The sequence below is a fragment of the Phaenicophaeus curvirostris genome, chromosome Z (genome assembly GCF_032191515.1).
Source record: "Phaenicophaeus curvirostris isolate KB17595 chromosome Z, BPBGC_Pcur_1.0, whole genome shotgun sequence".
Classification (NCBI taxonomy): Eukaryota; Metazoa; Chordata; class Aves; order Cuculiformes; family Cuculidae; genus Phaenicophaeus; species Phaenicophaeus curvirostris.
Genome location: NC_091431.1, coordinates 65,884,186 through 65,897,484, shown reverse-complemented (window position 1 = coordinate 65,897,484; position 13,299 = coordinate 65,884,186). Strand labels below are relative to the sequence as shown.

The window sequence follows — 13,299 nt, the reverse complement described above, 5'->3', positions numbered from 1 at the left end:
GCTAGTAGAGACCTTTAACAAAAAAACCAACCAAACAACCAAGCCACCAACATCCCCACGTTCCCTGCAAAAAAATCCCAACATCCCCACACCCCCCTGCTGTTTTTCCATAACTTTTCCATGAGATGAGTTTTCCATTTTGTTGGAGCTACATCCAGCCTACTGCCAGCACATACGATGAAGTGTTTGACTGCAGTAAAGGTTAGCTGATACAGTAGTGGAGCAGTGCTGGTTAACCCATTCCTGAAGATGTGGGAGATAGAAATGGCAACTTGTTTTGGTGGGCCTTGATTTGGTAAAACCACAGCTAACCTTGAAATGTAAGTCCATCTGCCCGCTCCTTCTCCAAGCAGTGAGGAAACTCTCAGTGTCATCTCTGTGCAAGTCACTACACATTTAAGGGAGGAGGCTTTGTTACAAGAGTGGTAGTTATTGGAAGTTTAGCTTGAAATCTTCACACACTTGCTGTGAACCTCATTCTATTGAATATTTTGTTCCTTGCAGACCTGAAACCTAGTCAGAATAATCAGAGTGCCCTTTTTTTCCATTGAAAGAGTTATCTTGATCCGTGTCTTTTCCAGTGACTGTGCTTTCACTATGAAGAAACAATCTGTCAATCCCTGTTTGACTTTTGTGCCAGTGACCTTCTCAGCTATACAGATCATAAAGCTGGTAATCAGCTCTTCACTGTCTTAAGTTGTGCGAGGTCCTTAGTGTTGAGTTGATTCAAGCAATAGGTTTTTAATGAGTGAAACACTAGGATTTGTTAGCTGGCTTGGCACAGATATGCATGTATTTTTGTCTTGCAATGGAGTGTTTGGATCACTGAAGTGCAAATAGTAAAGATGAGACTGATTTTATTTTTAATACAGAAATTTTTTTTATTTTCTGGTTTTTTTTTCTTTTTTCCTTTCTTTTGTTAGTGTTTGTGTAGCACTCAAGTCCTGGATGTATGTCCTAATTTTAGGACCCAAGGGAACAGACAGTGGTTTGGATTAGCATTTGTCATAATGCAACAAAAGTGTTTAAATAGCCTATTTCTGAATGTGAGAGGAGGTTGCTCCCCTCAGCAGAGTTTGAGGATACAGGTGTGTTCAAAAGGTTAGAAGTAGCCAGAATAGTGAAGGAGGAAAAAGGCCATAGCTGGACTTTGCTGCCTTAGATTTGCCTCCGGTGGGGACTGGCATTCCTGAGCCTCCCTGGTTCAGTTCTGAACATCATCTTGTGATGTGTGAAAGAGTTGATGCTTATGTGGTGCTGGTGTTAAGGCGTATCTTTATGGTAGATGGGACAGCTGCAGTTACAATAATAAGTGCTTGTACTGGACAGGTGAGGGGGCAATGGGTAAATAAACATGTGGCAGTAGCTAGAGCAAGAGAAGGGGACGACAGTATTGCCAAAGGCTGTAGAGCAGGGCAAAATTAATCATACAGTCATTCATTTTGAAAGAGGTTGTTTTGACGAACATTTACTGAAAAAGTGAAGCAACAGTTTTATGTGCTGCTTCGCTGTACTCAGATTTGAGCCAAGCTCATATTTTTTCCCTTTAGAGAAAGCATCATACTCAGAATGTAATGATGGGTTGTTGGTTTGCTTCCCTCGCCACCCCTCACCCTCCCCACTGCAGATGAGTGTTTATGTCTTACTTCAAAAATATAATTAATTCCTAATAGGCTTTTAAGTTAGTGGGTCAAGTCCACTGGAAATACAGTTCTGCCTACTTGTTTTTTGGTTCTAAGCCCAAACTACTGTATTACTCATGTCTGCTTGGAAATTCAATTCAAGATATTTTATTAAATGTGTTTGGCAGCAGTCTATAGCAAAGGAACAGATGATAACTTTGAAGGTGTTGGTAAACCTGTGTGTTTTGGTAAATTGGAGATGATGCACTGGCATAAAGGTTTCAAAAATTCCATAAGTGGTAATGATTTCTGTAGATGGTCTAAAATGGAATGGTGAAATAATTCTGTGATAGGGGTTTAACTAAGTTAGTCACCATTGATGATGCTGTGAGCACACCTGCTGTAATGAGAAATCATCACAAAATTTAAAATATTTGTCTGCAGTTGCTTAGACCTTTGCCAAACTTCATATTTGGCCTGAAACTGTCCTTAACAGCTTTAAACTGAAGGGGCTCAGAAATCAAAGGTATGTATGAAATATAAGCCAAAATAATCCTTTTTTTTTTCCAAAAAAAAAAAGTATAATGCAAGCTTTTTTGCTTTATGCTTGTACAAAATAAGTTTGACCTATATTTGAGAAGCTCTGGTGCCCTCAGGCCATAAAATTTGGCAGTACTAGTCTATGTCAACCATTTTTCTGTGGAAAATCACCCCCAAATGAGCAAAGTGAATAAGCTTTTGAGAAATGTGTAGCTTGCATATGCTTGCTGGTAGCTTGCTACAGTTGAGCTATTGCGCTGCCAGAGACTCCATCTGGCCTCAGCATTTTCCAGCCAGGGGCTAAAGCAGGGCTTTCCCGGCGCAGCATGACTGAGAGCCATGGCATACCCAGGTGGGGACACGTGTCCAGCTCTTCTGCATCTTCTGTGTTCAGGGATTCCACAGGAGACAGCATGAAGGAGTCTGGTTCAAAGACAAAGGAGATGAAAACCCAAGAATGTATGAAGTCTGGATCTGCTTGGAACACAATGAAACAACTTCAGGGACCAAGTCAGGGGAGTTTGGGCTTGGGCTTGAAAGGAAACCAGGGAACTTGAAGTGCAATTGGGGCAACCTAGGTGAGAAGGTTTTGCTTAACAGAGAGGGACAGGTAGGAGGATGATATAGAAAGTCACTGTAGAGGGGAAGAGTCAGAAAGTCCGTGCCCATCTCCCATCTGAGCGTGGGGTGGACCCTAGGTTTCCTCAGCTTCTCAAGGTTGGCAGGTCTGTGCAGAGCTCACTGTCAAACACAGTAGTCCTGCAGCACCAGCAGTTGTGCAGAAGACAGCAACATCCTGCCGTTTGTGTCTTCTCCTCCACTAGCTCATGCAGGAGAGACGTGCAGGGCAGTCAGAGGCTTTCCTCTGCAATGAGGATCCATAAGGCATTCCTCTGCAGTGGGGATCCAGAAGGCTTTCCTCTGTGATGAGGATCCATATGGGCATGTCTTAAGGTAGAAAGTAAGGTTTTTATTTTAGCTACAATCCAACACTTCATTTGCTAAAGTAATTTGACTTCTCCTTAGTGATTGAGTTAAAATAGCTTCTCTATTTTCCTGTCTTAGTGATTGCATATATCTAATTACGCTCATATAGACAGTAACTTTGAAAACTGTTTTAGCTTCTAAACCAATTTGAGTGGCCCTTGTTGCCATGAAGATATTCCTTCCCCTCCATCTTTCATATGCAAATGAGTAATATGATTCTTCTATGCAGATACAGAGTTATCTGACTGGAAGACTTAAAAAATATCATGTCTGTGCCGGAAGTTTTGAGTATGACTCTCATATAACTTTACTAGCCTTGAAATTGCCTATACATAAACATGAGATTCAGTGTAGGAGGCTTCTAGATTTTTTTTTTATTCACAGAGGAGAATTGCCTGTATTTTTAAAATCAGAAAATATCTCTCTGAATTATGGTATTTGCAAAAGCAGAATGTATTCTAGAGCTGTCAGTTTGCTCATAATGGGCAAAATGTACAGGGGGTGAGGAGGGAAGGGAAGAAAATGCATCAGATGCAGGCATTGGATGCAGTCTAGGGGAAAGAAGGAACAAAACTATTCCTCTCTATAAGAATTACAGGTTCAACTTTCAGTGTGGTGAATAGCAGTTCCAATTCTGTAATAAGATTACCTGAAATTCTTGAGTGAATAAAACAGGAACCGGAACTCTCAAAATCAGCTCTCAAAAGCATGTGTCCTAATGTGTGTGAAGTTATGGATGAAATTTGATAGATTTAGCTCCTCATTAATTGGTAAAAATTAACTAACTGGTATGTGTCCAGGAAGCACATGGGAAAACTCTCCCCTACACAAATATTTTATCAACTTGCAGCAAGTGTTTACACTGCTTTCTGAAATTGCGTTACAGAGCTCATGACAGAAATCTGGTCTATTAACTTTTGTTCCTCTCCTTCTTCTCTTTTTTCTTCACAGAAGGAGGTAGAGGAGAGCTCCAGGTTGTACATGTTGTCCCTTGTAACCAGCATCTCTCTCTAAAACTTCTCTGTGTGCATGCCTTGTCTTTTCATAGCCAGTTGCTCCTGCTGAGGCACTGAGATTCAGTGTAGCATGTTGTAGTTGTCAGAGGATTTGTTAACACTGTGTATGAGTTAAGAGTCTGTTCAGTGTGTAGTACCTTGTACAAAGAGGAAAACATGGATGCTTGGAGTGATCTCCCTTCAGTGCTCTGTGGGGTGTCTGTTATGTACATAGGCACCACTTTAGTAGAGTACAAATTGTTTTTCTTATCTGTACCAGTCTTCCTCTTTATAAATCCTGCTTAAATCAAGTAATTTCCTCATTTTTCCTCTGTTATATTATTTCATTCCATCTCTATCTGATTTGTATGCTTGCAGCAATTGAAGTCAAAAGGACGACAATGGGTTATAATATTGAGCTTTAAGGAAGACTATGGATGCTGGGAGGTCTGCTGCAGATCTCATGCCTTTTGAGCTATGTACAGACTGCACTTTGAGCAGGGCCGTGTGTCCCATGGGAAGGACGGGACTTTCTCCTTAAGACTAATAGCTCTGGCCTCTCCAGTCATAGACCAGTTGCCAGTTACCCATGGACAAGAAGTTACTTTCCTCCTAAGAGGATGTACAGTATTTTTTGTTGACAGCAGTGTAACACCTTAGTACTTCAGCTGTACCTCATACAGAGAAATTTCTGGCTTTTGATTCCCAACTTTTCTGTTTTCTTGAGTATATACTGTATAAACTAGGTGTTCTCTTAGTTGCATGAATCAGGCTAAACATTGCATGAGTTTGGGGCTTCCATGCAGATCTTATTCTTTGAGTTTGATAAAATTGTATTTCCAAGCTTTATTTGGCTATGTATCAAGAAAATTTTCACTTTTACAGACAAATGTCTGTCAACTAGCTCTTTTTTACGGAATGCAGAGATATCCAGTGTCAAATATTGGTGTCAAATTCTGTCCTCTTCTGGCTGCAGTGCAAAAACTCAGCAGCCTCCTTTAAGCTGCTTGGCTGGCATCTGGAAAACTGATACTGGAAGATACATCAGGTGGAAAGGGCTTCTTTTGTGGCTCTTCAATCACTACTTAAATTGATGCTGCTGCAGAGTACAGTGGATTTAAAATAATCCCTTGCCTTGTTGCATCTTTGGATTCCATGTATAATGTAGTGAATGAAGACATTGAACCACAAAACTGACTAGTTGAATTGGGATGATTTAGTTCAAACTGATTATGTTAATAACCCTGAAGAAATGGTCTAATTAGGCATGGCCAGAAGTTTAATTCAGACAGTGAGATGGTTGCTCCTTGCTTTAGCCTGTTTTGGTCTAATCTATAGCTAAATTGCCGTCTTTGAGGTTTAATAATGAACCACGGCCTTTGAAAACAAGCTAGGATGATTTTCAAAACAAATAAAAAGTCATTATTGATTTTTTTCCTTATCTGTTTAAGTAAAGCAGCTTTCCATATTTTACATCTGGTTTTTTATCTGAGAGGATAATGGACTAGACGCAGTACTCAAATGTGATAGAAAGTTACATTGTTAGAAAGCCTCTTATGTGAAGAGGTGGATTTCTATGGTGAGGACTAACAGATCTGGGTATGTTCTTCTTTTTCCTTGTGCTACTTCTTTCTTTTAAGCTTCTCTGTCCATTTTGTGGACTTTCTTTTCCACAGAAGTACGTAATTGTTTGTTCTATACATTGAAACGTCTCCTCGTGTATGAAATTGCAAAATTTAGGAGTTGCAGCTTGGTTAAATAACTTGTAGCTGTAGCTGCTGCTTTTCCTGGATAAGCAAAACTCCTATTAGTTTCCTGTTTAGGCATAAATAGGAACCTACTGTGCCTTAAATGGTCATGTCTGTTGACTTGTTTAATCCGAAGTATTAAATTTATGCTCCTTTGTCACTGGCATTATTTTGCTAATGGTTTCTTGGTTAATGAGAAACTTTAATTATTTGGAGAAGACCTTTCAGCAACTGATTGCAGCGTGCTTTACTGTGAGTGAAATGTACAGCATTAATAGGGGTGACAAGCACTTTCCCAGCTGAAGGTATTTGTTGGACAGGAGGTGTAAAACTGTCATCCATCAGCATCAGAAATAAAAAGAAGATGAATAGAGATGTGATGGGCTGTTTCATTTACATGTTTACATGTTTGCTGCTTCATCCTTTCCATGCCGCTTAATGTGCTTACTGGAAAACTGAAAAAATCAATAGTAATTCAGATTCAAAATGGTTTGTCTGGCTGCTTTCAAGGAGAGATCAAATGACAGAGCTGTGGGGACTCAGTAAAACACTTTGTGTTATGCAGCATGTGGATGTCTAGGTGCTAATTGTGTCTATTTTCCCTTTGTCCTTCCATTTGTTTGGGGAAGCACAGTGCTAAATTTCTCACAGTTACCCTAGTGTTGTTCTCATCTGCTGCCATTTCCTCTGCTTACCCGGGCTCTAAGTTAGTCAGGCATGGGCTGAACTGAAGGAAATCCATGGCTGGCAACAAGACTTGGAGCTGCTACTGGAGCCCTCCTGTGTCCTAGGGCAAATGTTGCCTTCAGTGGGTGGGCAAACTCCTCAGCAGCAGCAAATCCATCTAACAGCACTGCCACTTGCCTTCTTTAAATGAAGAGGAATGTATGAAGTGTTCCTACCTGTAACAGTGGTGTAAACTATGGATTACTTTAACTGGCACTCCCAGAAGTGTCAGGACGCTGTTAACCCTCACGCCCATGCTTGTAGGAATACAGCCTCTGGTTCCTCAGCTGCGTATGTCAGTGCAACAAGGGTCTGTGGGGACTTCTTGGGGACTGCCAGCCCTCTGCCACTGTGTGAGATTGTGCCATCGCCTCATATATAAACTGCCCAATTTCCTTCATTAAAACTGGTTAGGTTTGGTGTCTGCTTCTCCTTTTGAAAGGCTACTGCAGAGTCTTTGAGCTTTCATCCTCCTTTTATATTTAGTTGCAGTTCTTCTATGCAGTACAATCTACTGTTTATTGACCAACCATGGAAAAAAGGTTTCTTTTGCTAGGGTAAGCAAGCTATCCTCTTTTCCTATAGTATTGTGCTTACATCCTTGTGCTGCTTTGCCATTTTCCTGTGGAAATTCTTTTTACGTTGATACAGAATGAAAAGATTGTATATGCCTTTCTGAAGACGTCTTGCCAGCCCAGTACAGTGGTATTTATGCTGTTACTCTGTTGAGGAATTTCCCTGGACTTATGACCAGTGTGATAACTGGAATGCAAGTGGTTTGTTAAATGCTTTCCTCCATCGAGGAATACCTTGCATGCGGTCAAATTCACAGCAGGCTTTGGGGCTCTGACCTTGCCATTTGTACCAAGCTTGATGCTCTGTTGTTGCAGCTTTCACTGCCATCCGTTCTTTCCACTGGACATCTGATTTCTCTGTCAGTAATTCTCCAGTGTTTGTCATTGGCAGATTTTATCAGCAAGTCCTACTTACTCCCCCTAGCTTCCTTATTGCATTGTCCATGTCTGGCTCAGTGACAAGTTACTTGTTTACCCACCTTAAAGCTCCCTACTCCTTCTCAGCTTATCTGACCTTATTAATGTCATATGCCATTACATCACAAGTTTTCTGTTGAAATGAAAATTCAGTTGATAATTCATTTTACAGTCTAAAAAAAACCAGTTGCTCTGTCAAACAAAATATATTTTCAAAACACAATGTACTGTGTATGATGTTTTCCATGTTTTCCAGCTGTGTTGAATTCATTCATTCATATTTGCTTGAAGACTTCCAAGGTGTTGAAGCCAGTAATGAAACTGTGCTAGTCTAGATAACATTTTCACCCTTCCCCCTCCTTGCCTTAACTGTGGGTAATGCATTGGCTCTTCTGCAGTCTTAAGGCATCAAGCCCTCATTTGATGGATGTCAGGTGCTGTGTCCCTCACATTTTCTCAGGGAGAATGCTGTCTGGAGCAAATTGCCATCTTAGTTTGCTTTCAGCAGATGATGAACTCCTGTTTCCACACAGCCATCACCTGCCTTGCCCCTGCATCAGTATTGTCACTTACTGAAAGCTCTTTATTTTGTTTTGTGCTCTTGTACCAGGTGATTTTTAACGTCAACCCCAGAGAAGCTCTTTCTCTTCTCTTTTATTTTTATTTGCGTGTCTAAAAGGCTTGACAAAAGTAGTTAAATTAAGTGAGCAGAAGCACAATTTATCTGAACTCTAGGCAGTTTTTACTCGAGATGTGTCAAAATCTCAGAGGTGATGGAGGTTTGTTCCTGATCACACTTTCTGTCCCTCCCTGCATCCATACTCCCAGGTATTCTCTGTTGACTCGTAACTGCCTGTAGGAAATGGTTGTTGCTCAGACAGATAACAGCTATCCCTGGGACTTTTTCCTCTGGAAAGAGTTTTTGGTACTCATGTGGTGTCCAGGCTGCAGTATCTCGTAGCACATAATGCACATAATAGCACATAGCGCAGTACATGCTATTTGTGATCTGTTAACATCTCAAATATTGTCCACTTATACTTAGGGTTTCTCAGATAAATTGATTGAAAAACCCGTTGCAGTGATTTCTTTTAGCAGTAAATGCTGCTATATTTGTGTTTGCCATTTCTGTCATTCATTACAGCTGAACACCATGTGTCATGCTTGGCCCAGCATAAAACGTTGTTCTACCCTAAGGTTGTTTTCTAGCCACAGCTCTTCCATGTGTTCAGAGACAAAAGCAGAGATGTCCTCCCTTGTGTGCTTTGAAGGATCTGGTTTCATTTGCTTCATGAAATCTACTCTCTTGACCAACACTTGATTCAGATCCTGCTAGAGGAAATGCAGGTTTCCAGCTGAGGGGTTTTGGAAGTACAGCTTGGAGTAGAAATGTGTAGAGCACGATCCTTCCTGCAAAACCCGGAATCCTCGTATGTTGCTTCAGCTGTGGGGAAAATGTGCACCTGTGCTGGATCGTGGGTATGAGCTCCTGCCTGCTCTGCAGACTTGTGTGATCATGTAGGAAAGCTGCAGCATTCATCCAGTTATGGATAATTTTCATGCCCGTTTAAAAATAATAAAAATGTTGCAGTCTTCAGATCTGCCTGGCCCTGGAGTTGTAGGACTAATAAAAAGTTTTGACTTCTGCTGCTGTTCAAGTTGAGACCTCAGACAGGAACTTGTATTCCTTGGCAGACTTCATCTGTCCCCTGTGAACAGCCTGAAGTATCACCGCTCATCCAAAGCACAGGACTAAATAAATAAATCTTACTTTTGGAGCTGTGTTCTTTTATCTTGCATAAAACTGGAACTTATTTTTAACTCTTTTACTTTGTGATGATTCTCAGGCTGGAAATGATTTGTTTTCCTCTGTGTGCAAGTTACAGCCTCTTTGTACTCTTGGCAGACATTGTTGTCTGAGGTTAGTGTGTTAGCTATTAGCAGCATGTCCTGATTACTCCTGTTTGAAACCAGCTTGTCTTTCAGGGAGTGCAGGAGAATATATGAACTCTAAGCTGAAACAAAGAGGTTTCCAGATATGGGTAAACCATTTCCCCCTTATCTAAAAACTTTTATTTCCTCCAGGTATATTGCACATGTTTAAACAGTCCTCAGCTTTAATCAGTTCTCTGAAGATTTTCAAAGAAGCAAAACATCGCTCTGTAAACACAAGAACATGGTTTGAATTCCTGAGTATGAATTCTCATATTGCAGTCTGTAGTGTTTTCCATCATGCTGTGAGATCCTAGTTCACCTGCGATCATCTTGCAAGATTGCAAATCACTTGCAATCATCTTGGCCTGTGTTTGATACCTGATGGAAGTTAAATACTTGCCTGTGAATGATTGGTGCTATAATGGGATCTCCCTGCTTAGGAGGATAAGGAGTCTTTTATTTGAGCATGAACAACGCTCACAAATATTTGTACAGTTTCATGTTGATCTGTCATTTGTTCACTTCATACAGACACTTTTAATTTACAACATCTTCATTATAGCCATGTTCATGTATGTGGCTTGTAATAAGAGGAGCTCTCCAATAGCTCATGCTTTTGTTGGGTTGGGAAAAAGAAAATATTGGACTTCAATTCTGCCTTTTGAAGGAGGAGGTGCACTGAACAGGCTCTTCTGGTCCTGGTTCTGGATGTTCAATGAAATCACATAGCCTGCCTGTGTCTGTATCACTTATCCAGATGTGTTGGTTGTTGGACATGTTTGAATAAGTTTCTCTATGCATCTGCTTGCATGTAGCGTGCTCTGTTATCCTCTTCTCAGAATATAATGCATATAGTTTTTCTGGTGTTTTTGGAAACTAATTTCATATTATTCTTTTGCCTTTTCCTATTTAAGGGTCAAGATGAGGCTGATCCATCAAAACCACCCTGGCTCAAAGGAGGGTAAGTGGTATTTTGAGACTTTGCTTCCCTGTGTTTGTAATTACAAGTCTGAGATTCTGCCTAAGTAGATGTGGCACTTCTGATGTTTCTAATGGCCATTTTTAGGGATAATCAAGGGGCCAGGCCTCCCTGAGGGCCAGGCTGCTTCTGTGTCTCAGAGTTTCCTCTCAACCAGCTGGTGGTGGGCTATGCAGATCTTCAAGAGAGCTGTAGTTAAAAGCAAGGTTATAGTTGCTATGTGTAATCTGTAACGTGGTGGCAGCAAGCGCCTGTGGCAGTAGTATTAAGTAATCCTTGCTAAGCACCACAGAGTGGTCTGGATGAGATCCTTTCTCCTGAATCAGTCAGTGATGGCACCAGGGAAGAGAAAGAGTAGTTCATGAAGATCACTGTGTCTTTTGCTCCTAAAGGAGATAATTACCTTTGGGGAATTCTTCTCTCTTTGTGATGATTTCTGTGGTTGTGGTAGTAGTCAAAACTGCATTAACTCTAGAAGTCCTTGCCGTTTGTAATTTTTAAAGCAATGATCATCACACCTCTTTTGCACAGATGAGAGTGAAAGGCTGTGTGTCCTCTCTGCCACATGCTACTCGTAGTCAATGTAGCAGATTCCAATTGTGTGTAATTTCACTGGCCAAGAAGGCCAATGGCATCTTGGCCTGTATCACGCACAGCATGGCCAGCAGGACCAGGGAAGTGATTCTGCCCCTGTACTCAGCATGGATGAGGCCACACCTTGAATACTATATTCAGTTTTGGGCCCCTCACTACAAGAAGAATGTTGAGGTTCTGGAGCGAGTCCAGAGAAGAGCAATGAAGCTGGTGAGGGGGCTGGAGATCAAGTCTTATGAGGAGTGGCTGAGGGAACTGGGGTTGTTTAGCCTGGAGGAGACTGGGGAGACTTTATCACTGTCTACAACTCCTTGAAAGGAGGTTGTAGAGGGGTGGGTGTTGGTCTCTTCTCCCAGCTGACAGGTGATAGGACGAGAGGGAATGGCCTCAAGTAGCAGCAGGGTAGGTTCAGATTGGACACTAGGAAAAATTTCTTCGCCGAAAGGTTTATTGGGCACTGGAACAGCTGCTCAGGGAGGTGCTTGAGTCCCCATCCCTGGAGGTATTTAAAAAGTGGGTAGATGAAGTGCTTAGGGGTATGATTTAGTAGTGGACAGGTACAGTTGGGCTTGATCTCTAAGGTCTTTTCCAACTTACTGATTCTATGATACCCTGCATAATAAGCACCAGCATGGTGGCTTCCTAGAATCCTCTATGGAAAAAAAGACAATGACACATTTTACAACTGGTTAGGTTCTGTGCCTTGCACAAAATTAGGGTGGTACAGTTCAGTGGTGGTGCACTCATTAAGAGCTGAGGCAGCAGCAGATTTGCCCTGAAAACTCAGCAAGAGTTTGGCTTGCTACACGCTTGAGTTAATTCTCATGCTACGGAAGGAAGCTTCCCTAATAAAAGGCAAAGTGAATCGGAGGCTTCATTATACAGCTCTTTGCTTATGGAGTCATTATTTGGAGTCATTTTGGAGTCACAAAGCATCTTCCACACCTGTGGATGTCTGGAGCTGCCTAGCAACCCTGTGTTTTCCTAAGGAGCCCGAGACTTAGCTGAGCAGGCTGCTGGAAAACTGGCAATTAGAAGGAGCAGAAGACAAATGATTTATTCTGACTATAAACAGCACCTTATACTTTAACAAGGAAACGGTGTACTGAGTTTATTGGTTCATACACACAAAATGATTTCCCAACCTGAAAGTTGAATACACCTACAGTCCTGGAATACTGAGAAATGCATTTTGTCAAAGGCAGTGTTTGCTCTAGTCTAATTATTCCCTTTCTATGTGAGCTATAACAAAACAGACAGGCTAGTGTAGTTTTGAAAAAGGCATGGCTTATTCAGTGTATCCCCACATGCAAGAGTTTTACAGAAAAGATGTTTGTGGGTGATGAACCTTTAATTCCACCCTTGGCCTGGTTGTGGCTAATTAGCCACAAAGTATACATTAAAGCGCACAGGTATGGAGTTCTTTCATATGAAGATTAGAGAAGTAGTGTCCTTTGAAGGAAGCCATCATCTTCTGTCATTGCAAACTACCTTTGCTTGCTTAAATTTTCAAGATTTAGTGTAAGCATCTGTGATAAAGCTTGTATTAAAAGATGAATGCATGCTTCAAACTACTTGCACTTTTAGCATAATGCTCACTGTCTTAATCATTGGCTTTGGAGAGATAGCTTCAAAAAGAACTACAGTTGGTATTATGGTTCAGTCTGTGGGTGTAATATCTCATATCTATATATTTTATTTATTAGTGAAAATTATCTCCTCATACAGAAATGCTATTCACTCCTCAATACAACACTCCGTAATAATGCTATAAATATTATATGTGTTGCAGAGGAGACTTGCCCTATTACATATAAAGCTACAGTGTGCATATTTGAGGCACTGTCAGTATATCTATCTGTGCAAAGGCTGTAATTTTGTTAAACGAAGCAGAGATCGTGCTTGAATAAAGAGACTGAGGCAGCTGAAAGCTCAAGCTGAGTAATTTAAGAATTATTGCTGAAAATTCTTTTTCCTTAAAAACTAACAAGCAAAAAGCTGATCATCTGAGTGTATAGCTAGGTACTAGGATCTCTCTTCAGTGGTGAATACAAGCACCTTTCAAACAGTCTTATTCTCAGCCAGCCTGGTTTTCAACTGGTTCCTATCACAGACCTCAGTCTCGCATGAATATTTTGCTACAAACCAGGTTGTAATTGGATGTGCTTCTCAAGCACAATA

The 13,299-nt window shown here is 41.0% G+C and overlaps 1 protein-coding gene across 19 annotated transcripts in view; it reads left to right on the top strand.

Moving 5' to 3' along the window:
• The window catches only part of UNC13B (unc-13 homolog B), a 229,945-nt gene that overhangs the window by 119,629 nt on the left and 97,017 nt on the right, over positions 1–13,299 (top strand). For 10 of the 19 annotated variants that reach the window (XM_069880897.1, XM_069880903.1, XM_069880900.1 and 7 more), the window contains one exon: positions 10,460–10,506. In XM_069880897.1, the coding sequence (XP_069736998.1) occupies positions 10,460–10,506 (47 nt within the window). Of the gene's footprint in view, positions 1–4,100; positions 4,124–10,459; positions 10,507–13,299 lie in introns of all 19 variants that reach the window. The other 9 variants (XM_069880894.1, XM_069880889.1, XM_069880887.1 and 6 more) reach the window with 2 other exon arrangements.